General features: G+C 61.1%; 3 protein-coding genes across 6 annotated transcripts in view; 1 reads left to right on the forward strand and 2 right to left on the reverse strand.

Annotated features, from left to right (window-relative positions):
- Positions 1–1629: 1629 nt before the first annotated feature.
- Positions 1630–3115, reverse strand: LOC138076389 (uncharacterized). The gene is made up of 2 exons (XM_068968524.1): positions 3040–3115; positions 1630–2186 (listed from the first exon to the last, which is right to left on the reverse strand). Exons 1-2 carry the CDS (start codon positions 3113–3115, stop codon positions 1630–1632), a joined length of 633 nt encoding a protein of 210 aa, XP_068824625.1.
- MFAP2 (microfibril associated protein 2) lies at positions 1691–7195 on the forward strand. 4 transcript variants are annotated; one of them, XM_068968826.1, is made up of 9 exons: positions 1691–1752; positions 3576–3732; positions 5051–5140; positions 5310–5336; positions 5430–5516; positions 5634–5678; positions 6357–6444; positions 6578–6651; positions 6838–7195. In XM_068968826.1, the coding sequence occupies exons 2-9, from the start codon at positions 3696–3698 to the stop codon at positions 6939–6941; spliced, it is 552 nt and encodes a 183-aa protein (XP_068824927.1). In that variant the 5' UTR covers positions 1691–1752; positions 3576–3695; the 3' UTR covers positions 6942–7195. The 4 variants fall into 4 exon arrangements, with proteins under 4 accessions (XP_068824927.1, XP_068824924.1, XP_068824928.1 ...); XM_068968823.1 differs by having other exon boundaries at positions 6606–6651; XM_068968827.1 differs by having other exon boundaries at positions 5054–5140.
- A 1356-nt stretch (positions 7196–8551) lies between these two features.
- CROCC (ciliary rootlet coiled-coil, rootletin) overlaps positions 8552–23266 on the reverse strand; it is a 52620-nt gene continuing 37905 nt past the window's right edge. The window contains exons 28-37 of the mRNA XM_068968525.1: positions 16399–16568; positions 16157–16277; positions 15820–15983; positions 13623–13838; positions 12618–12842; positions 12103–12252; positions 11633–11833; positions 11102–11233; positions 9580–9744; positions 8552–8933 (exon numbers count right to left, since the gene is read on the reverse strand). Coding sequence (XP_068824626.1) covers positions 8847–8933; positions 9580–9744; positions 11102–11233; positions 11633–11833; positions 12103–12252; positions 12618–12842; positions 13623–13838; positions 15820–15983; positions 16157–16277; positions 16399–16568 — 1631 coding nt within the window. The 3' untranslated portion in view covers positions 8552–8846. The remainder of the gene's footprint in view (positions 8934–9579; positions 9745–11101; positions 11234–11632; positions 11834–12102; positions 12253–12617; positions 12843–13622; positions 13839–15819; positions 15984–16156; positions 16278–16398; positions 16569–23266) is intronic.

Below are 23266 nucleotides of genomic sequence, written 5' to 3' on the forward strand. Positions count from 1 at the left end.
GGCCTAGGGAGGGCAGGGAGGGGCCTAGGGAGGGCAGGGAGGGCTGGGCTGGCCCCTGGACCCAAGCACTCCCAGTGACAAAAATCCCCACTGTTCTGCCATCGGTGGGTGGGGGGCGGATAGTTATTCATCCATCCATTCATTTGACAAACCAGCATTGTGGAACAAAACCCCAGGAACGGGTCCACTCCCTGCCTGATAGGACTCAGTGTCTAAAGGACAAGTGGCCTAAGGCAAGGCAAGGGGGCCTGAGGGCGCCTCGGTCCCCCTCCCAGCCAGGCCTAGACCCCTGTGACCAGGCAGGACACCTCAACCCCCACACCTGGCTCGTCTCCCAGGAGAATCCACTGTGCATTCATTCATTCATTCCACAGATGTTTACTGAACAGCTGCTCTGAGCCTGGCGCTGTGCCAAGTGAGCAAACGGAGGATGAGCTGAAACTGAGCTTGTCCTGGTCTCCATACAGTGGACAGGCTCGGGCGGAGAGAGGCCACCAGGGCCACGGCTGGGAACAGGGAGGGGGGTTCCTCCGCTGAGGGATGGGGGGGGTTTGACCTGTCATCTGAAGGGGGAGGGACTCATCGGTGTTGCAGCGGGGAGACACCGCTTGAGCAAACGCCCTGTGGCAGGTAGAGGAAGGGGTTTGATGAGAAACAGCTAAAAAGCCATTGAGGCTGTTGGGAGACCAGGCAGAGGGAACGAGAAGGCAGAGCCGGGCTGCGGTGAAGGTCGGGTCCTTGGGGTCTCCAGGGGAGTTCAGCCTTGTTCCCAGGTACCTCGGGACTCCAGTGAAAGGCTTCAGGTAGAAGCCTCCCCTAGCCCACCCTGAGTGGGTGAGTGGGTGAGGGCGGGCCTGTTTGGGAAGGCCTGCTGCCGCTGGTTGGTCACTCAGCCGTGTCCGACTCTCTGCGACCCCGTGGATTGCAGCCCGCCAGGCTCCTCTGTCCCTGGGATTCTCCAGGCAAGAATGCGGGAGTGGGTTGCCATTTCTTCCTCCAGGGGATCTCGCAGACCCAGGGATGGAACCAGCATCTCTTACGTCTCCTGCTTTAGCAGGCGGGTTCTTCACCACTAGTGCCACGTGGGCAGGCCTAGCGGGCAGGTATCAGGGACTCAGGATTAGAGGTGGAGCTTGGCGGGCTGCGGGTGGGGAGTCAGCTGTGTGAGGGAAGAGTGGTGGGCTCACTCCCTGAAGGAACACCTGCCGGGGCCGGGGCCGGGGAGGGTCAGGAGGCTGTGATTCTGGACTTGAATCCTCGCTGAGTTTGGGGCCCTGCGGACATGGTGCGGCCAGGCCCGGTAGCCTGTGGCCGGTGGGTCCGGAGAAACGCTGGTTATGGAAGCCCGCTGCGGCCGCGAGTTGCCTGGGGAGACGCAGGAGGCCCGGGAGGGCGTCCTGGAAGCCGGGAGAAGCCGGAGCGGAGGGCAGGGCGCGCGGTCCCGTTCGGGAGGCTGGCTCCGTCCTGTGTCCGGCGGAGGCGGTACGCCCGCCTCACCGCGTTGACAGCGGACCAGGCGGGATGGGGACAGGACGGCGGCGCGTCCTGCACGGTGCGAGCTTCCGAGAGGGCGTGAGGCCGGCCCCGCGCCCCCGCCCCCCGCGACACGGCGGCCCGGCGGCGCTCGCGTTAGGACCCAGCGGATCCGGGCGGGAGGGCGGCGCCCGCCCCGTCGGGGGCCCGGAGCGGGGCGCGGGGCGGAGGGGCGGCTCGGCGGCGCGCGGACTCGGAGCGGCGCGCAGGGACCCGCAGGTAGGCGCGGGCCGGGCGGGGCGCGCGGGCGCGGGCCTGGCGGGGGCCGGGGATCCGACGTCGGCGGGCCCCCGGGGGCAGTGGGGCCCGGGCCCGGGGGCCGTCTAAGCAGATGGAAGAGGGCGCCGGGAAGCCTGGGTCCTCTGGAGGGGCGGCTTTTTTCTCCCCGGAGGAGGGAGGTGGCGGCCGGCGGGGTGTCCGCGGGGCGGCGGGGACGGAGACAAAGGGCAGGGCAGGCCGGGCCCCCGGGGTGCGTCCCCGGCCCGCTGGGCCTTCCCCTCGGCCCCGCAGGTTCGGCCCCCTCCCCGCCCGATCGCCCGCCGTCTGGACGCGCTTGCAGACGCGTCTTCTGGAGGGGCCCCTTCTCCGCGCGGACTCTCCTCGGGATGGCCTGGCCCGGGGCCCCTTCCCCCAGCGAGCCTGGGCGCCCCGTGCTGGGGGTTTCGAGGCTTAGGAGGGGCTCTGGGGACAGACAGAACCGCCACCCACCCCACAAACCACCTCCCCAGCTGCGGCCTTCGAGTGGTGACAGCGCCAACCAGCCTGGGAGCCAGATGGGGGGCAGGGAGGACTTGGGGGGGCTCCAGGCATTGGCGCCCCCCGCGAGGAGGAGGCCGAGAGTTTTCAGAGTGGACGCCTGGCCTGTGGGGCAGCTGGGCCAAAGGCCTCAGCTTCCCCACCCCTTCCTCTCCCCTTCCCTCAGTAAGGCTTGCGGGGGAGGGAGACGGGAATGTGTGCAGTGACCGGGGTCACAGAAGGAGAGGTTCGTGGTGTGGGGGTGGGGGTGGGGCTCACAGAAGGAGAGGGACCAGGTCTCTGCCCCTGGCCCCCCTCTCCCTGGATTCCCTGTGGCCTGGAGGGGGCAGGGGTAGGCAGGCAGGTTTCCAGTTACTCGTCTGGAAGAACTCATGCTGTGGGAGGGCGGGCCCCCGTGGGTGAGCCCAGGACTCCCTCCCAGCCCCCTGGCTGAAGGCGGGCCGTCTGGAGGCTGCCCCCCGCTGCGCTGGGGCTGGCCGTGAGGACTTGTCGAGTCTGCCAAGTCCACCGTGGGCCAGACTGGGGACGGGACTCACCCAGCGCTTCTCAAGCTTCAAGAACCTGCCCTCTCCCCCCAAACTACGCTTGTGACGCTCGTCACAGTCGTACCGTCTCAGGCAGTCCAGAGCCCCTGGGCTAGGGGACCGCGGTCCTCTTGAGCGCTGCCCTCCAGGCTCGGGAGAGACGCTTTTCAGGCCCCACCCTGAGTGCTTCCTGCCCAGCAGACAAATAGCCCTCAGTCTCGTGAGCGTGTGATGGAGTCAGCCAGGTCCTGGGCGGCCTGGCAGGAGGAGTCTTCGAGGGGCGGGAGCCGGCCTGGGCTCATGTGGTTTCCTGCTGGATGCCTGGGCCCCCAGGCTAATTGGGAGCAGGTGTTGGTCTGGGTCTGGCCGACTGCTGAGTCGGGGCTGTGATGTTAATTGGGCAGGACTGGGGTCCCAAGGATGGGCCTGGGGTCGTGGTTTGGGCACTAGATTCCTGGAGAAGTGCTGAGCAGAGGGTGGGCATCGGTGTGGCGGGGAGAGCAGGGGCAGGGATTAGGAATGTCTGTGGAGTGTGGGCGAGCAGGGTAGGGTCCATTGTCATGATCGGCTCTGGAAGAAAGCGAGTCTAAGCAGATGGGGGTGCCGTGCCCCCCGCCCGGCCTGGGGGGAGGCGAGTTCCTCAGGTCCTGAAGGCCCAGTGGGGTCTCAGGGACAGATCCCTCCAAAGTGGTCGCTGCCCCCAAGGCCTGCCTCCGTGACCCTCCATCTGCCTGGCCTCTGTTCCGGGCCCCCCTTCTCCAGGCTGAATTCTGGGAGCAGAAGCGGCCCTGCAGCCCTGGGGTGTTGGCTTGGGGAGCAGCTCGCCCCTCCACTTTCTCCAGCTGTCCCCAGACACTGGCCCAGCGCGCTCCCTGAGCAGTCATGAGAGGTGCCTCCCTCCTCCTGCTCTTCCTGCCTGGTAAGTGGCACTGGGCTGGGGGGCTCGCGCGTGGGTGCGGGCAGGGAGCTGGCCACCAGCTCTTGTCCTGCGGCTGGAACTGTTTCCCGAACCCCAGGGCCTGCTACCTCTTGGAGCACAGACTGGACTGGCCAACCCCCCAAAGTCTGGAGGCATCTCCTGGGCGCCTCCCCACCTCTCCGCAGCACCAGGCTTGGCCCAGGCACCAGGAGCCAGGCTTTCCCGCTCACTGCCTGGTCCTCCCTGGAGCCGATGTGCAGGAATGGAGGCCCCTAAAAGGGGGTCTGAAGGCCTGGGATTTGCACTCCTTTGGGGCCAGCTCAGCTACAGTCCTGACCTTGGAGAGGTCCCTGGTTGTCTCATGAAAGAGTTGTCAGTGGGGATCACAAACGGCCTGCCAGGTCTAACGTTCGTTCATTTAACAGACACCTGTGGAGCACCTACTCTGTGCCAGGCACTGGGATAGGCCCTGGTGATGCAGTGATCTAGTGGGCAAATGCCTGCCTTGTGTGGTGTTGCCCTGCCAGTCTAGAGAAGGGCGAGGTGATAAACACCAGGTTGTGTTGAGTGCTGTGATGGAAATAAACCGGAAGATGCGATGGTGTGGGTGGGTAGGCCAGCAAAGGCCTCTCATTTTTTAATATTAATTTCTTTGTCTGTGCCGGGTCTTACAGCACACGGGAACCTCAGGCTTCATTGTGGGATCTTTCACAGCGGCCTTAGTCGAGGCACGTGGGCTCCAGTTCCCTGACCAGGGATTGAACCCAGGCCCCGTGCTGGGAGCACAGAATCTCAGCTGCTGTACCGCCGGGGCAGTCCCAGGCGCTCAGTCACTGTCCCGTCCCACTCTTGGTGACCCCGTGGACCATAGCGCACCAGGTTCCTCTGTCCATGGAATTTTCCAGTGCAAAACACTGGCGTGGGTGTTGTTCGTTTCCCACTCCAAGGGATCTTCCCGACCCAGGGATTGAACCCCACTCCCCAGCATCAGCAGGTGGATTCTTCACCACTGAGCCACCCGGGAAGCCCCTGAGTGGAGCAGAAGCTTCAGGAGAAACCTGGAGGAGGAGAAGCTAAGCAGGCTCTCAGGCCCAGGAAGAGTCAAGTGCAGAGGCCCTGGGGCAGACAGGAGCGGCCAAGAGCCAGCATGGGGGTGCTGGTCAGGGAGGCGGCCCGGGACCAGGGCGTGTAAGGGCCTTTGTGGACAAGGAGGCCGTATGCATCCTGTGAGTCTGAGTCTGCTGGGGGTCTTACGGGCCCACCCGAGGGCCCATCCGCAGGGCCCCTGCTGGCGCCCCTCAGCTCTGTCTCCCCACAGCAGGCCTGCTGGCTCAGGGCCAGTATGATCTGGACCCATTGCCTCCGTACCCAGACCACGTGCAGTATGCCCACTACAGCGACCAGACCGGTAAGCCCGCCGCCCACCTCCAGGCCCCCCAGCCCTCTCCCCAGACCGGCGCGGCTCGGCCGCGGCTCAGGCAGGGCGGTGGGAGATTGGCTTTCAGGGCTGTGGGCCCTGGCTGCACTGTGCCTGGGGGCTAGCCTGACCCCCACCAACTCTACCTCTTTATTTCCAGACAATCCAGACTACTATGACTACCCAGGTAAAGGGCTGAGTAGGGTAGCACGCGCAGGCAGCAGGGTGGGGAGTCGTGGAGGCCTGCGGGAGCAGACCCCTTTACCACCTCTCCTGGCAGAGATGACCCCTCGGCCGCCCGAGGAGCAGTTCCAGTTCCAGTCCCAGCAACAAGTCCAGCAGGAAGTCATCCCAGCCCCCACCTTAGGTAGGCCACCAGCTCCAGCCAACCCTGGGGGTACGGAGGGCTGCCCAGGGCCGGAGGAGGTGACCCCACCCTGCCCTGGACCGTCCCAATGGTCTCTGCCTGCCTCTCCAACTCTAGAACCGGGGACTGTGGAGACGGAGCCCACGGAGCCAGGGCCTCTGGGTAAGAGAGACGGGGGCCCCGGGAGTTAGGGGGCGGTGGGGGGCCCGGGAGGTCAGACGCAGGCAGGCCTCTTGCTCTTGCTGGGGTGGGTGGCGGGCTGGGACCCTTGCAGAGGCGCCCCTGCTTGAGGTCAGCAGGGCCCCTGGCAGCTCCGGAGACCCCTCTGCCCTGTGCTGGTCAGGGCTGGACTGCCCATGGCCTCGGGAGGAGCCTCTAGTCCCAGACATGAGGGAGCGGGGAGCGGCTGGCAGGAAGCCCCGCGGCAAGTGGTGCTCGGGGGCTTCCTGGGCTCAGCGGGACTGTCCCGGCCAAGAGTCCGCGGGCCTGTGTGTGGGAGACCCTGTTCCGTGTGAGGGGCCTCCTGTGAGGCTGCCGTGTGTTTCTGGGCCTGTGTGTGGCTGTAGGTTTGTTTGAACGTGTCTGTTCGGATATAGGCCTCTCGGTGCGGTTGTGAGTTTGCATGTGTATAAATGTACTGGTTAAAGTCGGGCAGCCTGGGGAGGTCCGGCAGTGCTGTGTGCGTGCGTTGGTATGTGTGTCTTTGTGTGTGTGTGCGTGTCTAGCCTTAGGGTGCAGGGGTTCCTGGCCCCGAGAGCCAGTCCCTCTGGGGGTGCGGCTGGAGGCGGCCCCCGGCTCTGAGCCACAAGCTGCAGCGCGCTGACCCCACCTGTCGCCCAGACTGCCGTGAGGAGCAGTACCCGTGCACCCGCCTCTACTCCATACACAGGCCCTGCAAACAGTGTCTCAACGAGGCCTGCTTCTACAGGTGAGGGCGGGGCTCCAGGCGGCCCCGCGGGGCGGGGACAGTCAGGGACCCTGAGGCTGAGCCCGGCTCCGGGGCCAGGGGTGGGCTTGGGGTCCTCTCCCCGGGGCTGAGCCCTCCCGGCCCATCCCCTCAGCCTCCGCCGCGTATATGTCGTCAATAAGGAGATCTGCGTCCGGACGGTCTGCGCCCACGAGGAGCTCCTGCGGGGTAGGAAGCCCCTACCCCGCCCCTCCTGCGTCCCCGGGCCCGCCTACCACTTATCAAACCTGGGTCCGAGCCGGCTCCCCTCCGGCCCATCTCATCCTCAGACAACCCATCACCAGGGCTGGGGCGTGTGGCAGTTCCCTCACCCGGCCGCGCGCTGACCCCAGCTCCTCCCCACCCTCCCAACAGCTGACCTGTGCCGTGACAAGTTCTCCAAGTGCGGCGTGCTGGCCAGCAGCGGCCTGTGCCACTCTGTGGCGGCTGCTTGTGCCAGGAGCTGTGGGGGCTGCTAGGGGGAGCTGGTCCCCTGCCAGCCTGGGGCCCCCAGGCCCTGCCTGACCTGGTGCTTTCCTCCCATCTAACTCGTCTTGTTAGAAGGCTTTGGGCCTGGGGCTTCCGCGGCCCCTCCCCTAGCCTGGGGCCACCCCCGGGGCCGCAAGGGGGCTCCCGAAGGGCCAGTCTCTCCCCCCGGGTGGGGGACAACCCGGGTGCTCTGTGGGACCTGGGCCCCTGACATGCCTTCCTCGTCCCCCACCCCCAAGGTAGGCTGTGAGCCCCCCACCCCAGCTGGTCTGCTCAAATCTCCTACAGCTCCTGGGCGTAGACCACTTTTGTTTTATACAAAATTAAAAACAGGTTTTTACGAAAGACGTGGAGTCCCTTTTTTGGTGGGGACTGCAGAGGAGATGGCCGGGGCCGCCAACCCTGAGCATCCTCCCCGAGGCTGCCCGGCCCCCCTGGGGAAGGGTCAGTTCTGGCGACCGTGGCCTCCGCAGTGCCAGCTCAGCTCTGCCCAGAAAGGTGGGCCCTGACAACCACCCCCGCCCCCGGGCTGTGTGTGTGTTGCAGGAGACTATATCAGAAACAGAAGGTTCAGGAACACGGCCTTCTCACCGTCAGGGCTGTGGGGGGGGTCACTGGGGACGGGCTCCGGCAGGATGGAGGCCGCCTGTGCAGGGACCTGAGAGGGCTACAGGGTCGGGTCGGTGGGCTCTGGCGTCAAGGGCGTTTGTGGGGAGGGAGGCCCGGTGCATTTCAGAGGGCAGAAGCAGGCTGGCCGTTTGAACAGCGCCCTCTGACGAGCACGGGGACACCAGGCTCCATCAGAGGGTTAGCACACAGCGGACTTTAAGCCTCTAACCAAGCCTGTGCGGCAGGCATGGGTAACGTTCCCATCTTACAGACAGGAAATCAAGCCTAGAGTCAGTACGGAACTCCCCACCCACCGGGTCCACAGCGGTCGGTCGGTGGCAGGCAGACCCTGACGCCGTGGGGCTCCGTGGGCTGAGAGGCAGTTCTCCCTGGAAACACGACTAAGCACCTGCTGAGTGCTCCCGCACCGCTGGCCTGGGAGGCAGGGTCCCACCATACCGATGAGCACAGAGGCTGGCAGCTGAAGCAGCTGTGCCCAGGACCACCCAGTGGGGCCTGGCCGGACGCCAGGTCCACCCCCAGGCCTGCCCTCCTTCACCGTGCCGCCTGGAAGGCCTGCTGGTGCTCAGGGGGTACACCTGTCCTGAGCAGGAGCCAGAGGAAAGGGCAGAAAGCTTCAGCCGGGAAGAGCAGAGCTGGGCCCAGCCCCAAGCCTCAGTGGCTCCGTCTGTTAAACAGGTGGATGGCCCAGGACCTGGAGGCCTCCCCAGCCCACCGTCCTGTGAGGTTGTTCCTTACCTTTCCGCAGGGGCCCTTCTAAAGTCTACCCCATGTCCCTGCGCACCCCTCACTAGGGGACCCCAGCCCCAGGGCCCTCCAGGCTCCCCATCTCCCAGGAGGCACATCAAGAGCAAAAGGACACATCCGTACAAAGCGTTCTTTAAAAAGTGCAGCTGTTACAAAAACAGCGCTTCCGAATGGCTAACACTGTAAAAAGGTATAAAAATACAGCGGCTCTGAACTCTGAGGGACTCGCTGACAAACACTGAACTAAGACGGACAGACCTCTGAGCAGCCACAGGGCCTGCCCCAGGCCCGACCTTCAGGGCCAGCGCGCCTGCGCCCAGGGTCAGCTGGGGACGGGCCTCGCCAGCCCAGCCCTCAGGGGGTCCCCAAGGGGGCAGCTCTGACAGGCTGGAGCCCCGTCCGTGCCCCGGCACCCCACCCCTCGCCCCCGTGAGCTCCGGCCCAGGCGCCCTGGACCATGCTGAGGGCGCCCCTCCCATCTGGCCCAGCCCGGGGCCCCGATGCCAGCGGAGAGGTGCTCACTTCTCCGGGGGCCCGGAGGGCGGGGAGAAGGAGGCTGAGTGCCTTCGAAGCTCCTGCTGCAGCTGCCCCTTCAGCGTGGACACCTGGAAAAGGAGGAAGCAGGGCCCACCCAGGCCCAGCCTGGGCTCAGAACCAGGGAGAGCGGGGAAGCCAGGTGTCCTAACGGCCAGGGAACTCCCTCCCCTTCTCGTTCGGCTCCACGGAGTGGCTGGGCCTCTCCAGATTGCCCAGCCTCTCCTTGGGGGCCCCATCCCCTCTCACCACTGGGACAGGCCTGGCACTAGCTGGACTCCAGGGCGGACCTGGGCCCCGGCCTGACCCACAGGGCAGCCTTGCCCTGCAGACGCGATGGGGATGATGGTCACGGGGAGCCTGTGAGCTCAGCTCGCCCAGGAGGAGCGCCCTTCGGACTCCGACTGCTGCTCTCAGGGAAAACGGCCCCTTGAGCCTCCGGGACTGTGAGTTGCTAGGTTATCCTGAGGCCAACTGTGCCACCGCAAGACAGCCCGCCCAGGCACGGAGCTATGGAGAGGGGGCCGGGCTTCAGTGACCTCACTCGCGCCCCCGTGTCCAGCCATGGCTGACACCAGCCCGGGTCCACCCCGACCGTCTCAGTTAACGGGCACCCCCGAGCACCTAAGCCCGAAAGGGGCAAGTAGCAGTGAGACTCGCCCTCTCCCGCTCCCGCCCTGCTCCTGGCTGAGCTTCCTGACAGAGTGCCCCGCATACCTGCTCCTCCAGCCCCCGCACCCTCTGCCGGTGGGCGCGCTCCCGCGCCTCCAGCGCGCGCTCCGTCCGCACCTGGGCACCGCGCAGGCGCTCCACCTCCTGCTGCAGCTCCGCTGCCTCCAGCCCGGCTGGGCTGTGGTTCTGCTCCAGCGCTGCCACCTGGGCCTGCGGGAGGGGCCGCCGGTCAGGCCTGAGGCCGCAGTGTGCACACGCACATGTGTGTGAGTGTGAAGGGCCAGGCCCTCTCTGGGTGGAAGCCCAAGGGTCCCTATGGGCAAAGCGGGGCTTGCAGGACCAGAGCCTTGTCTTCCCGCACCCAGCCCTCCTGGCCTGCGAATCCTGGGTCAGGCTGCTGAGTGATCCACTGAGTAGCGCGCGCGTACACACACACACACACACAGACACACACACACAGACACACACACACACAGATACACACAGACACACACACACACAGACACACACACAGACACACACAGACACACACACAGACACACAGACACAGACACACACACACACACACACACAGACACACACACACACACACACACACGGTCAAATGCAGAGACAAGCCCGTATATATATATAGTCATACAAGCAAGCATGTAACAACCTGTGTTCACATGGATGCGCAGGCGTTCAAAGCCCAAGACTCTCATATACGCACTACACACACACACATCCAGGAAGACAGCCAGGGCTCCCCCGGGGGCTCAGCGATGTAGGCTCCACCCGCCAGTGAGGAGCCACGGGTTCGATCCCTGGTCCTGGGGAATCCCACACGCCGCAGACCAGCTGAGGGAGCCCTGCGCCACAACTGCTGAGCCTGGGCTCCAGAGCCCGCGCGCGCAACTGCTGAGCCCACACGCCCCAGAGCCTGTGCCACGCCCAGAGAGGCCGCTGCGGGGAGAGGCCGCTGCGGGGAGAGGCCGGGCGTCACAGCTAGAGGGGGCTCTGCACCCAGAGGAAGCCTTCAGCTCGGAAGGCCTGGCACGGCCACAGGTGGAAGTGTTCACAACAGAAGACATCTGTACAGAAAGACACACCACACACAGAACACCCTACACCGAGACACTCCACACACACGCACAAGGCCCACACCACACGCACAGGAGTCCTCTCGCGTACACTCATAGCTCTCTTTGGCCACAAGCGTGAGCACACACCCACAATTGTGATCACACACAAGCATGAGCACACACCCACAAGGGTGAGCACACCCCCACAAGCATGACCACACAAACATGACCACACACGTGTGAGCACACCCAAGCGTGAGCACACACCCACAAGTGTGAGCACACATGCATGTGCGCTGACAGGCCCTTAGCATCTCCGTCTCTCTCCACTTTGGAGAGGACTCCTCCCTCTGAAGCCTGGCTCTGGGCCGCCCCCTCAGGACTGTCTGGGCTTGCAGGTTGTAGGGGTGAACAACCCATACAGCCTGCACGGGTTGTAGGGTCCAGGGCCACAGAGGGGCAGAGGGGTGGGGTGTCCGGGGCGGGGTGGGCAGCGCCGAGACCTCCAGCAGCTGGATCTGCCTCTGGGCCTCAACCAGCTCCAGCTCTGCCCCCGTGAGCGTGCGGTCCAAGCGGCCCTTCTCCATGTTCAGACGCACCGAGTCCTCGTGACTGCGGAGCTTCTCCCTTTCCACCTAGGAGGGGAGGGCGGGGGTGTCAGGGTGCTGGGGAGGAGGGAGTCCTGGGCGGGGGGCATCAGTGTGCCCGGGGAAGGAGGGAGGTCCTGGGGGGGCTTCAGGGTGCCAGGGAGGAGGGAGGTCCCGGGGGAGGGGCTTCAGAGTGCCGGGGAGGAGGGAGGTCCTGGGGGGGCATCAGGGTGCCCAGGGAAGGAGGGAGATCCCGGGGGGGGAGGGCATCAGGGAACCTGGGGAAGGAGGGAGGTCCTGGGGGCATCAGGGTGCCCGGGGAAGGAGGGAGGTCCCGGGGGGGCTCGGGGAGGGGTGCTGAGTTAGAGGGAGTGGGGCCAGCAGGCACACACAAGCAGGGCTGGGACCCAGGGGCAGCCTAGGGAGGGCCCAAGGGGCATGGCCCACCTTGTCCAGCGTGCTCTTAAGGGCCGCCCGCTCCTTCTCCAGCCGCAGGGCTGAGCGCTCTGCATCCCGCTTCTCGGCCTCCAGCTGGGCCAGGGCACGCCGCAGACTCCCCAGGTGCTCCTGCAGCTGCCGCCGCTCATCCTGCACCTTCTGGGCCGCGTACAGGGCCGCAGCCTCAGCCTCCTGCCGCTGCCGCAGCGCCTACAGCAAAAGCCAGCAAGCCTCTGACCCCTGGGGCCTCAGGGTGGGCATCCGGAGCCCCATCACGCTGGGGGTGATGAGGCCAGCTGCCCGGCCAACCGGCGAGACGAGGCTGTTATTAGGAGGCCCACAGTGGGGCACGATCCCTGGGACCTCAGTCTCTGCACCTGAGTAATGGGGACACGGACGAAGGAGCTGCACGGCCTCCTGGAGGCAGGGCCCAGCCTTGAGAGGAGGTGGAAGTGAGTGGGAAGGGCCCTGGCCCTCACCTCCTGCAGCTGCTGCCGCTGCCCTTCAGCCTCCGCCCGTCGCAGCTCCAGGTCGGCCAGCTCGCCCCGCAAGGTCTGCAGCTGCTCGCCCAGGGAGCTGCTCTGCTTCCGCGCCTCGGATGACGCCTGCCGCGCGGCCTCCAGCCGCTCCTGAGGGAAAGGGGGCAGTGCCAGGCTGGATGGGGGCCCTGGGCAAAGGGCTCCACACTGCCTGGTGCCTCCAGGCCAGGCTCACAGCCCGTAGCGTGGGTAGTGCCCTCATCTGCGTGGTAAGCCAGAGCGCAGGCCTGGCCACGGGCCCCCATGAGGCGGGGAGCCCCCAGACCCCAGCCCTGCTCCCGCGGGCCTGCCCCAGGGCCCTGCACCCCATTCTGGCCGTTGTGACACCCCCAGCCTCCTCTCATTGGCCAATCCGCGTACTGGGCCAGTACCCCCCAAAGGGTGCACCCACAGATGGCTCCCAGGGGCCAGCTCTCCACCGTGCCCCCCACAGCTGGGCCCTGGGGCCTCCATACTTGGAGCACTTGGCGGTCATGTTCACAGGCAGTCAGGGCCTTCTGCAGCTGAATGTTCTTATCCTGGGTGCTGGCCAGGCTGGCGCTGCTCTGGGTCAGGTCCTCCGTCAGGCTCTGCACCTTGTCCCGCAGGAGGCCCTCACTCTCCTCCACCTTGGCCAGGGCCCCACTCAGCCGCTCCACCGTCAGCTGCAGAGTGCTCGCCTTCACCTCGCCATCCACCACCTGGGGGAGGACGGCCCGGACGGTCCAGGTGTGCCCAAGCCAAGCCCTGCCACCTCTCTCCAGGCCTTTGTCACAGACACTCCTGGTTCCCAGGCACTCCCACAGGCTCCAAAAGCTGCCTGGCCCAAGACGCACTGCCAGTTAAGTGCCCTCTTGCAGGGCGCCATCAACCCAGCTGTGCCAGACCCCGTGGTAGTCTCCCACTGCTATGGAGGAGAAAGGGTAACCACCGCCACCCTGACAGTTTTTGTGTTCTTGGCTTAGGTGGGTGATGGTGTAGGGCTAGAAGAGCTACTGAACATTCCAGTTAGAGCTGAGCTTCCTGGCAGCCAAGGCAAAAAAAGAAAGCACTTCCCTGCTGGTCCTAAGGCTGACTCCACACTCCCAATGCAGGACACGTGGGTTTGATCCCTGGTCAAGGAACTAGATCCCGCCTGCTATGACTAAGACTCTGCGTGCCACAACTAAACATCCTGCATGCCTCAACTAAGACAGTGCAGCCAAAATAAATAAATATTTAAAGAAAGAAAAGAAAACGAGTGAAGTCTCTGTCTTTCCATAGACCTCCTTTCAGTGCAGACTCCATCACCAACAGTCCAGTCTAGTTTTCACCCTGCCCCTGCTTAGCTCCGTGATCTCGGGCAGAGAACTCAGGTCTGTGAGCCTCCATGTGTCCATCTGTGCAATGGGGTGATGACGATACACACGCTGCCTTGCAGGGCTGCTGGGAAGGCAGGGCCCCATGACGCCCCCAGCGCGGGGCGGGCCGGGGGGACCCACCTGCCTCTGCAGCAGGTCCGCCCGCTCCTGGAGGGCCTGCACCTGCGCCTCTCGGTCACTCAGGCCCAGGCGGCTGCGGTGCAGCTCCCCCTCGAGCGCGCGCCGCTGCAGCTCCAGCTTGACACCGCGGCCCTCGGACGCATCCAGCACCTCCTTCAGACGCCGCTTGTCGCTCTCCAGCTTCGCCTCGTCGGCCTTCATCCTGCTGAGCTTCTCCTGGGGGTGGGGCAGGGTGAGGGCAGACTACCTGTGACCCCCACATCCCTCAGGGCCCATGGAGAAAGTGGGGGGCGGCCCGGAAGGGGCCGGTCCAACCACTCACCATGGGATCAGGGGTCAGCCCCCGACTCTCCTGGGGCCTCAGTGCCCCTTCTGTTCGCAGGGTGACTCAGGGACCCCAGGGCACTTTCCAGCTCTGCCCGAGCCTCACGGGCCGTGTGGTCCAGGCTCAGCCTCCCTCCCTGCTCCCTACTGCACATCCAGGGAGCCCACACCCTGGGTGCTCACAAAGTGCAGACTCCAGGGCCTCCCTGCTCCGCCCCACGGCTCTCTGGAGGGCGGCCCAGAGCTGCCCGGTGGGCAGGGGCCCGGGGCCCCCCTGGGTTGTAGGGGATGATGGTCCTTCCCACCCCAAGCAAGGCGAGCCGGTGAAGGGGCCTGGGGATTGGGGACAGGGCAGGAAGACAGACCAGAGTCCCTTTCTTCTGTCGCCATTCCAGAGCTGGGCAGGTCACAGAGCTGCTCTGACCGCAGCCCCCCAGGCCTGGCCCCCCGTCCATGGGCTTGAGCCCCAGCCCTGCCGTGTCTGGGCCCCGCCGCCCCACATGGGCTCCGGCCCAGCTTTGTTCCTGGCTGCCTCCCACACCCCTGCGGCTGGGCCCACGGCCAGAGCTGGAGCTGCAGACACAACAAGCCAGCTCAAGCTCGGCCCGGAGCCAGAGGCGGGGGGCGGGGGGCGGGCTGCAGGGGCAGGCAGGAGGGCCGGGGGAGAGGGGGGGTCTGTGCCTGGAAGAAGGGCTCAAGGCTCCAGCAGCCTAACCATCAGCACCAGGGCCCGTGCGTCCTGCCCTAGACACACACACAGGGATATACGGGCATCCCCCCAATACACATAACCCCCCAGAGCAGCCCTGGTGTGACTATACAGAGACGGAGGAAGCAGGCCCTGTGAGCACCGTCTACGCGCTCACCCTGTGTGTGTATGGCCTCCAGGAGAGAACTACTCGTCTCCCCCTTCCATCGATGAGAAGAACGAAAACCACAGGGCAAGGCAAAAGCTCAACCCCTGTCTGGCAGCTGTAAATGCCCAGACTCTCTTCTATAGCTTCATGACCTCAGCATGAAACCAGACAACAAAACCCGAACGTACTTTTGGAGAAAGTCACAAGCTAATCACTTCAACGGGTGCTGAGAAAGCCACGCAAACAGAACACAGACATGCATGGGAACGCTCACAGGCATCCACGCACGGGAGCACTCACAGACATACACGGGAGCACTCAGACACTCACGCATGGATACCCATGTGTGCACTCACAGGCACCCACGCATGCACTCACGGGAGCACTCAGGCATCCAGGCATGGGAACACTCTCAGGCATCCACACACGGGAGCACTCATACACACACACACGGGAGCACTCAGACACTCACGCATGGATACCCATGTGCGGGAGCACTCACTGACACAGGCAGGGAGCACTCACAGGCACCCACGCATGCACTCACAGGAGCACTCAGGCATCCAGGCATGGGAACACTCTCAGGCATCCACACACGGGAGCACTCATACACACACACACGGGAGCACTCAGACACTCACGCATGGATACCCACGTGCGGGAGCACTCACTGACACATAGGCAGGGAGCACTCACAGGCACCCATGCACGGGAGCACTCACGGGAGCACTAATAGGCATCCACACATGGGAACACTCTCAGGCATCCACACACGGGAACACTCACAGACACGCATGGGAGCACTCACAGACACCCATGCATGGGAGCGCTCACAGATACCCACGCATGGGAGCACTCATATCCACGCACGGAAGCACTCACAGACACCCACTCATGGACAGGAGCACTACAGACACCCATACACGGGAGCACTCACAGGCATCCACGCACGGGAGCACTCACAGACACCCCCGCAGGCACATCCAGCCCCTGCCCGCCGCCCTCCGACTGCCTACCTGGCTGGCCTGGAGCTCGCTCTCAGTGGCCTGCAGGCTTCTCTCCAACGTGGCCACGCGGTCCAGCACCGCCCGGCGCTCCCGCTCAGCACGCCGTACGTTCTCCTCCTGCTGCGCCAGCTCGGCCTGTGCCCCGCTCAGACGCCCGTCCATGCTGCGCCGGGCTGCGGCCCCCACCTGGCCCGTCAGGCTTGGCCAAGACCTGAGCCCTCAGAGCCCTGGGGGTTGGGGGTCTCGATGTGGGGTCCCCCCCAAAAAAGGGTTCCCTGGAGACCACCACCTCCCGCCTCCGTGGGAAGAGCCCAAGAGCGAGGCGAGGACGCCGGGGTAGACCCACCTTCCTCACTCTCAACCACAGCCTTCTCCAGCTGCCTGGCCCGCAAGGCCGCGCTGTCCCGTGAGGCCTCTATCTCAGCCAGCTGCTGTCTCAGGGCGCTCATCTGGACGCGAAGCTCATCCTGCAGCCCGGGGGTCGGGTGGGGAGGAGATCCGGCTCTGACTGCGGCTCCCTCCGCAGCCCCTCGCCCCTCACCCGCTCTCGCTGGGCCGTGGCTCCCTCCGCAGCCCCTCACCCCTCACCCGCTCTCGCTGGGCGCCCCGCAGCTCCTGCACGAACTCTTGCAGGGCCCCCCGCACCGCTTCCGGGTCCAGGTCTGCAGGTGCCGGGGAGATGGCCGGTCCTGGGGAGGGCGGCTGGGACCCGGGGCTGCGCTCCATGGGGTCGGGGCTATTGAGCCCTTCCACGCTTCCTAGGGAAGGAGACACGCTGGGGGACACAGGAGCCACTGGCCTCTGCTGTCTGCGGGGTGTCTGCACCGTCCCAGGGCATCGTGCCTAGTGCGCCCCGCCGCCCCCGTGAGCTCCCCACGGCACGGGCTGGGTCCGCTCAGCCTCTCGCTTCACCTTCAATCAGCACTCACAACCCTCAAAATCATGCCGCTGTCCTGGCCGTCCCCTGCTGCTCGCCCTAGCATCAGTCTCCCTCCTTGTAAGCTGGCCGGCTGGCACCACCCACAGCTCCTACGCTCTACAACATTCCTCCCTGCAAAGGCTCGAGGGTCTCTGTGCGGGCTATTCCCTTCTTCCCCCAGGTATCTCTGGCCCATTCCTTTAGGCCTAAATGTAAAGAACACTTCTCAGAGGCCTCCCTGACCCCAGCCTTGGGTGGGGGTGAGCTCCTCCCCACCTCCTGGGGGTCCAGTGTCTGCCCCCACCCCCAGACCACAAGCACCATGAGGCTGCGTCCCCAGGGCCCAGTCTGTGGGTAGACTCTCCCTCGCTTCATTGCCTCCCTGGACTAATGCTAAGGCCTCCCTGGTGGCTCAGACGGTGAAGCATCTGCCTGCAGTGCAGGAGACCCAGGTTGAGTCCCTGGGTCGGGAAGACCCCCTGGGGACGGCAATGGCAACCCACTCCAGTATTCGTGCCTGCAGAGAGCCTGGAGGGCTCCTACCCATGGGGTCGCAGTCGGACACAACTGAGCGACTCACACACACACTTTGAGAGCTTACAATATGCCAGGTACTGGACCAAAGCTTTCCCTACATCACTTCATTCCATTCTCACAGTAATTCCCTGAGAGGTAAGGACCAATCTTTCCCCTTCACAGGCTACACAGGCTCAGAGGAGATTCAGTCAGTTCAGTCGCTCAGTCGTGTCTGACTCTGCCATCCCATGGACTGCAGCATGCCAGGCCTTCCTGTCCATCACCAACTCCTGGAGCTTGCTCAAACTCATGTCCATCGAGTCGGTGATGCCATCCATCTCATCCTCTGTCATCCTCTTCTCCTCCTGCCTTCAAATCTTTCCCAGCATCAGGGTCTTTTCCAATGAGTCAGTTCTTCACATCAGGTGGCCAGAGTATTGCAGTTTCAGCTCCAACATCAGTCCTTCCAATGAAAACCCAGGACTGATCTCCTTTAGGATGGACTAGTTGGATCTCCTTACAGTCCAAGGGACTCTCAAGAGTCTTCTCCAACACCACAGTTCACAAGCGTCAATTCTTCGGCGCTCAGCTTTCTTTGTGGTCCAACTCTCACATCCATACATGACCACAGGAAAAACCACAGCCTTGACTAGACAGGCCGTTGTCGGCAAAACGTCTCTGCTTTTTCATATGCTGTCTAGATTGGTCATAGCTTTTCTTCCAAGGAGCAAGCGTCTTTTAATTTCGTGGCTGCAGTTGCCATCTGCAGTGATTTGGAGCCCAAGAAAAGAGTCTGCCACTGCTTCCATTACTTCCCCATCTATTTCCCATGAAGTGATGGGACTGGATGCCATGATCTTAGTTTTCTGAATGTTGGGCTTTAAGCCAACTTTTTCACTCTCCTCTTTCACTTTCATCAAGAGGCTCTTTAGCTCCTCTTCACTTTCTGCCATAAGGGTGGTGTCATCCGCACATCTGAGGTTATTGATATTTCTCACCTCAATCTTGATTCCAGCTTGTGCTTCATCCAGCCTGGCATTTTGCATGATGTACTCTGAATATAAGTTAAATAAATAGGGTGACAATATACAGCCTTGACATACTCCTCTCCCAATATGGAACCAGTCCACTGTTCCATGTCCGGTTCTAACTGTTGTTTCTTGACCTGAATGCAGGTTTCTCAAGAGGCAGGTCAGGTGGTCTGGTATTCCCATCTCTTTCAGAATTTTCCAGTTTGTTGTGATCCACACAGTCAAAGGCTTTGGCATAGTCAATAAAGCAGAAGTAGATGTTTTCTGGAACTCTCTTGCTTTTTCTGATCCAACAGATGTTGGCAATTTGATCTCTGGTTCCTCTGCCTTTTCTAAAAGCAGCTTGAACATCTGGAAGTTCACAGTTCATGTACTGGCTTGGAGAATTTTGAGCATTACTTTGCTAGCGTGTGTGATGAGTGCAATTGTGCGGTAGTTTGAGCATTCTTTGGCATTGCCTTTCTTTGGGATTGGAATGAAAACTGACCTTTTCCAGTCCTGTGGCCACTGATGCATTTTCCAAATTTGCTGGCATACTGAGTGCAGCACTTTCACAGCATCATCTTTTAGGATTTGAAAGAGCTGAACTGGAACTCCATCACCTCCACTAGCTTTGTTCGTAGTGATGCTTCCTAAAGCCCGCTTGACTTTGCATTCCAGGATGTCTGGCTCTAGGTGAATGATCACACCATCATGGTTATCTGGGTCATGAAGATCTTTTTTGTATAGTTCTTCTGCGTATCCTTGTCACCTTTTCTTAAGTGATTTGCTTGGCCTCAAAGCTTGAAAGATCCAGGGCTGAGATTGGAATGCAGGTGCCCCTATTTCCCTGCAGAAAAACAAACTCTGCTTGGGAGAAGATGGGCAGTGAAGAGAGGGGAGGGGGCAGGGCAGACGGAAGCAGGACGGCACCTAGAGGTCAACAGGGGCACTGCAAGAAGAGGAGTCGGCCTGCCCTTAGCATCCTGTGCCCAGTGACACCCTAACGGCCTCGTAGTCCGTCAGCACCCAAAGGACTCCGAGCAGGACATCAACTCACTGCCTCACCCTTCACCGTGAAGCCAGCCACCTTGTGGTGGCCTGCAAGGGCTGCCTGAGCAGGTCCCGCGGCCGTCACCCCACCCCTTTCCACCTTGCTCGCCGCACCCTGGCTGCCCGGTGGCCTCTGCGGGTCGCAGGGCGGGGGACCGCCACCCGGGACCCACCCGCTTGCCCGCAGTCTCTTCTCCTTCCTTGCCTACCGACCACGTCCTCAGTGAGGCTCTCCCTGCCCTCCCACACAAACCCCAAGCCCCCACCGCTGCCTTATCTTTAACAACAAGCATCTTCTTCTATCTTTTGCCACCCTGCACAGTTTGCAGGATGTCCCCCGGCCAGAGATCACACCCCTGCCCCTAGAAGCACAGAGCACTAACCAGTGGGCAGCCAGGGAATTCCCCCAAACTCTTTTATTGTGATAAGATACATATACCAAAACAGGGCTCTCTGACCACCTTTAGAGGTATTAGTTACACTCACACTGTTTATGTGAACGTCTCCATTATCTGTTTCTAAATCCTTTCCATCACCACTGTTATGAACTGCGTCCCCTCAAAATCCACACGTTGGAGTCCTAACCGCCATACCTTAGAATGGGACCTTATCTGTCATGAGTTAAGATGAGGAGTCATGGCTGACTCTCTGCGACCTCATGGACTGTAGCCCACCAGGCTCCTCTGTCCATGGAATTCTCCAGGGAAGAGTACTGGAGTGGGTTGCTACTCCCTTCTCTAGAGAATCTTCCAGACCCAGGGATGGAACCCGCATCTCCCACACAGCAGGCAGATTCTTAACTGCCTGAGCTACCAGGGCAGCCCCACACTGGAGGAGGATGGACCCTGATCCAATACGATCGGTGTCCTAATAAAAGGGGACATTTGGGGGACTTCACCGGGAGTCCAGTGGCTAAGACTCCATGCTCCCAATGCAGGGGGCCTGGGTTAAGATCCCTGGTCAGGGAACTAGATCCCACACGCTGTGACTGAGACCTGGCCCAGCCACAAAGGGGGGCCTGGACACACCCGCAAGGAGAGCTCCACGCGAAGACGGGGCATGCTCCACCACCAAGAAACTCCCACAGGCTCGGAGCCTGGAGCCAATCCTTCCCTCACTCTGCAGAGGAAGGGCGGCCCTGTCGGCACTCGGGCTTCGGGCCTTTAGACCCACGAGACACAGCTTCCTCTTGCTTAAGCCACGTGGTTTGTGCTGCTGTCTTACAGCAGAGCCCCAGCAGACAAACACAACCGCAAACTCCACAGCCAGTGAGCAGTGACCCTCCCTTCCCCACACCTCTGGCAGCCTCTGCATTCCCTCTCCATGAATGTCGATGCTAACGTTTTCTATAATTATACTATGTCTGTCCTTTTTTTTTTTTCTTTTGCCCATGTCAAATGGCTTACAGGATCTTAGGTCCCTCACCAGGGATCGAACCCATGCCCACCCCCCGCCCCCGTGCAGTGGAAATGCTGAGTCTTAACAACCGGATCCTCAGGGAAGTCCTTATATTTGTCCTTTGGTGACCAGCTTATTTCACCTAATGTAATGCTATTAAAGTTCATCCATGTTGCAGCGCAGATCAAGATGGCCCTCTTTCTTAAGGCTGAATAAACTCCACTGTATTCAAATATTACACTATCAATTCACCTGTTCATGCACACTTTGAAATGGTGTATAATATACAATATCTGTTCAAGTGCCTCTTTTCAGTTCTCTTGGGTATATACCCAGGAGTGCAATTGCTGAGTCATATGGTAATTGGGCTCCAAAATCACTGCAGACAGTGACTGCAGCCACGAAATTAAAAAGATGCTCGCTTCTTGGAAGGAAAACTATGACAAGCCTAGACACCATTAAAACGCAGAGACATCACTTTGCCAACAAAGGTCCGCATAGTCAAAGCTATGTTTTTTCCCAGTAGCCATAAACAGATGTGAGACTTGGACCATAAAGAAGGCTGAGCACTGAAAAATTAATGCTTTCGAATTGTGGTGTTGGAGAAGACTCTTGAGACTGAAAGAAGATCAAACCAGTCAATGCTAAAGGAAATCACCCCTGAATATTCATTGGAAGGACTGATGCTGAAGCTCCAATACTTTGGCCACCTGATGCAAAGAGCCGACTCACTGGAAAAGACTCTCATGCTGGGAAGGACTGAAGGCAAAAGGAGAAGGGGACAGCAGAGGATGAGACAGATAGCATCACGAGCTCAATGGACATGAATTTGAGCAAACCCTGGGAGGTAACGGAGGACACAGTCTGGCGTGCTGAAGTCCCTGGGGTCACCAAGAGTCGGACATGCCTCAGCAACTGAGCAACAACAACAACAAATAGTCATTCTAAATTTCAGTTGCCTGAGGAACTGCCCAACCACTTTTCCACAGTGGTTGCATTATTTTACATTCCAACCAACAATATCCCTTGACTTTCCCTTACCTATTTTCTAGCCCTAGGAGTCAAGGTGAGACTGGGCTTAGGCTGAGACAAGATGAGGGTTCCCTGAGAGGCTGCCTGCACCCTTGAAGCACAGTGATGCCTTCCCCAGTGTCACCCCCTGGGCCTTGGGAGCAGACGGCAGGTGCGGGATCTCTTCTGAAGTTCCTGGAGGGCAGGCGGCTGAGTGCGCATCTTTCTAGGGTAGACGTAGTGGCCTTAGGCCGGAACAGAGGAGTGGGCGACCGTGATGGGAGATGGGAGAGGATGAGGAGCTGATGGAGAGAGGGCAGGAGTCAATCAGAGGACAGACAGACCCAGAGGAGGTGAGGGCGTCAAGATACAGCCCTCTCAGCCACTGTGGAAAATAGTACGGAAGGTCTTCAAAAAATTAAAAACAGAGTTGCCATATGATCCAGCAATCCCACTCCTGGGCATATACCCAGACAAAAACATAATTCAAAAGGACACATGCAGTCTATGTTCTCAGCGGCACTGTCCATATTAAGACAGGGAAGCAGCCTATATCTCCATCAGCAGAGGAGCGGATAAAGACGACGCAGTACATATGCACAGCGAACTGCTACTCGGCCATAAAAGAGAGTGAAACGATGCCACTGGGAGCAACATGGATGTACTTAGAGATTATCACATTAAGTGAAGTCAGTCAGAAAGAGGAAGACAAACGCCACTCGATCTCACTTATATGTGGAATCTAAGGTACGGCACCGGGGCCTTCTTGACGGCCCAGTGGCTAAGACTGCACTCCCAGTGCAGGGAGCCAGGGTTCGATTCCTGCTCAGGGAACTTGCCCAGTTAACTTGAAATCCAGCAGGCAGAACATGAAGATGAAGAGCCTGCGTGCCACAACTAAGCCAAGTACAGCCAAGTGAATAAATGTTTTTTTAAATATATGGCACAAATAAACTCTTATGAAACAGAAACAGGGCCACAAACATGGATAACAAACCTGTGGATGCCAAGGGGGAGATGGTTGGCAGAGTGATGACCTGGGAGTTTGGCATTGTCAGATATGAGCTATTTTCTATAGAACGGATAAAGAACAAGAACTATATTCAATACTCTGTAATAAACCGTAACAAAAGGATATTTTAAAATATACATACATACATAAAGTGAAGTGGAAGTCTCTCAGCTGTGTCTCTTTGCGACCTCATGGATTATACAGTCCACAGAGTTCTCCAGGCCAGAATACTGGAGTGGGTAGCCTTTCCCTTCTCCAGGGCATCTTCCCAACCCGGGAATGGAACCCAGGTCTCCCGCACTACAGATGGATTCTTTACCAGGGGAGGCACTAGGGAAGCCCAGGAATACTGGAGTGGGTAGCCTTTCCCTTCTCCAGCAGACCTTCCCGACCCAAGAATCGAACTGGTATCTCTGGCATTGCAGGCGGATTCTTTACCCACTGAGCCACCAGGGAAGCCACTTCCATACATGTAACTGTATCCCATCACTCTACATCAGAAGTGACACCGCAAATCAACCATGGTTCAATTTTTAA

This window comes from Capricornis sumatraensis, chromosome 3 (genome assembly GCF_032405125.1).
Source record: "Capricornis sumatraensis isolate serow.1 chromosome 3, serow.2, whole genome shotgun sequence".
Lineage (NCBI taxonomy): Eukaryota > Metazoa > Chordata > Mammalia > Artiodactyla > Bovidae > Capricornis > Capricornis sumatraensis.

What these genes read in the sequence shown, in the direction of transcription:
- LOC138076389 (XM_068968524.1), bottom strand. Translation starts at nt 3,115, where the DNA reads ATGAGCCCAGGCCGGCTCCCGCCCCTCGAAGACTCCTCCTGCCAGGCC. An exon ending in CCTGGCTGACTCCATCACAC is followed by an intron (nt 2,187 to 3,039) that starts GCTCACGAGACT and finishes CGAAACCCCCAG; the next exon opens with CACGGGGCGCCCAGGCTCGC.
- MFAP2 (XM_068968823.1), top strand. Translation starts at nt 3,696, where the DNA reads ATGAGAGGTGCCTCCCTCCTCCTGCTCTTCCTGCCTG. An exon ending in CCACTACAGCGACCAGACCG is followed by an intron (nt 5,141 to 5,309) that starts GTAAGCCCGCCG and finishes CTTTATTTCCAG; the next exon opens with ACAATCCAGACTACTATGAC. An exon ending in CCACGAGGAGCTCCTGCGGG is followed by an intron (nt 6,652 to 6,837) that starts GTAGGAAGCCCC and finishes CCCTCCCAACAG; the next exon opens with CTGACCTGTGCCGTGACAAG.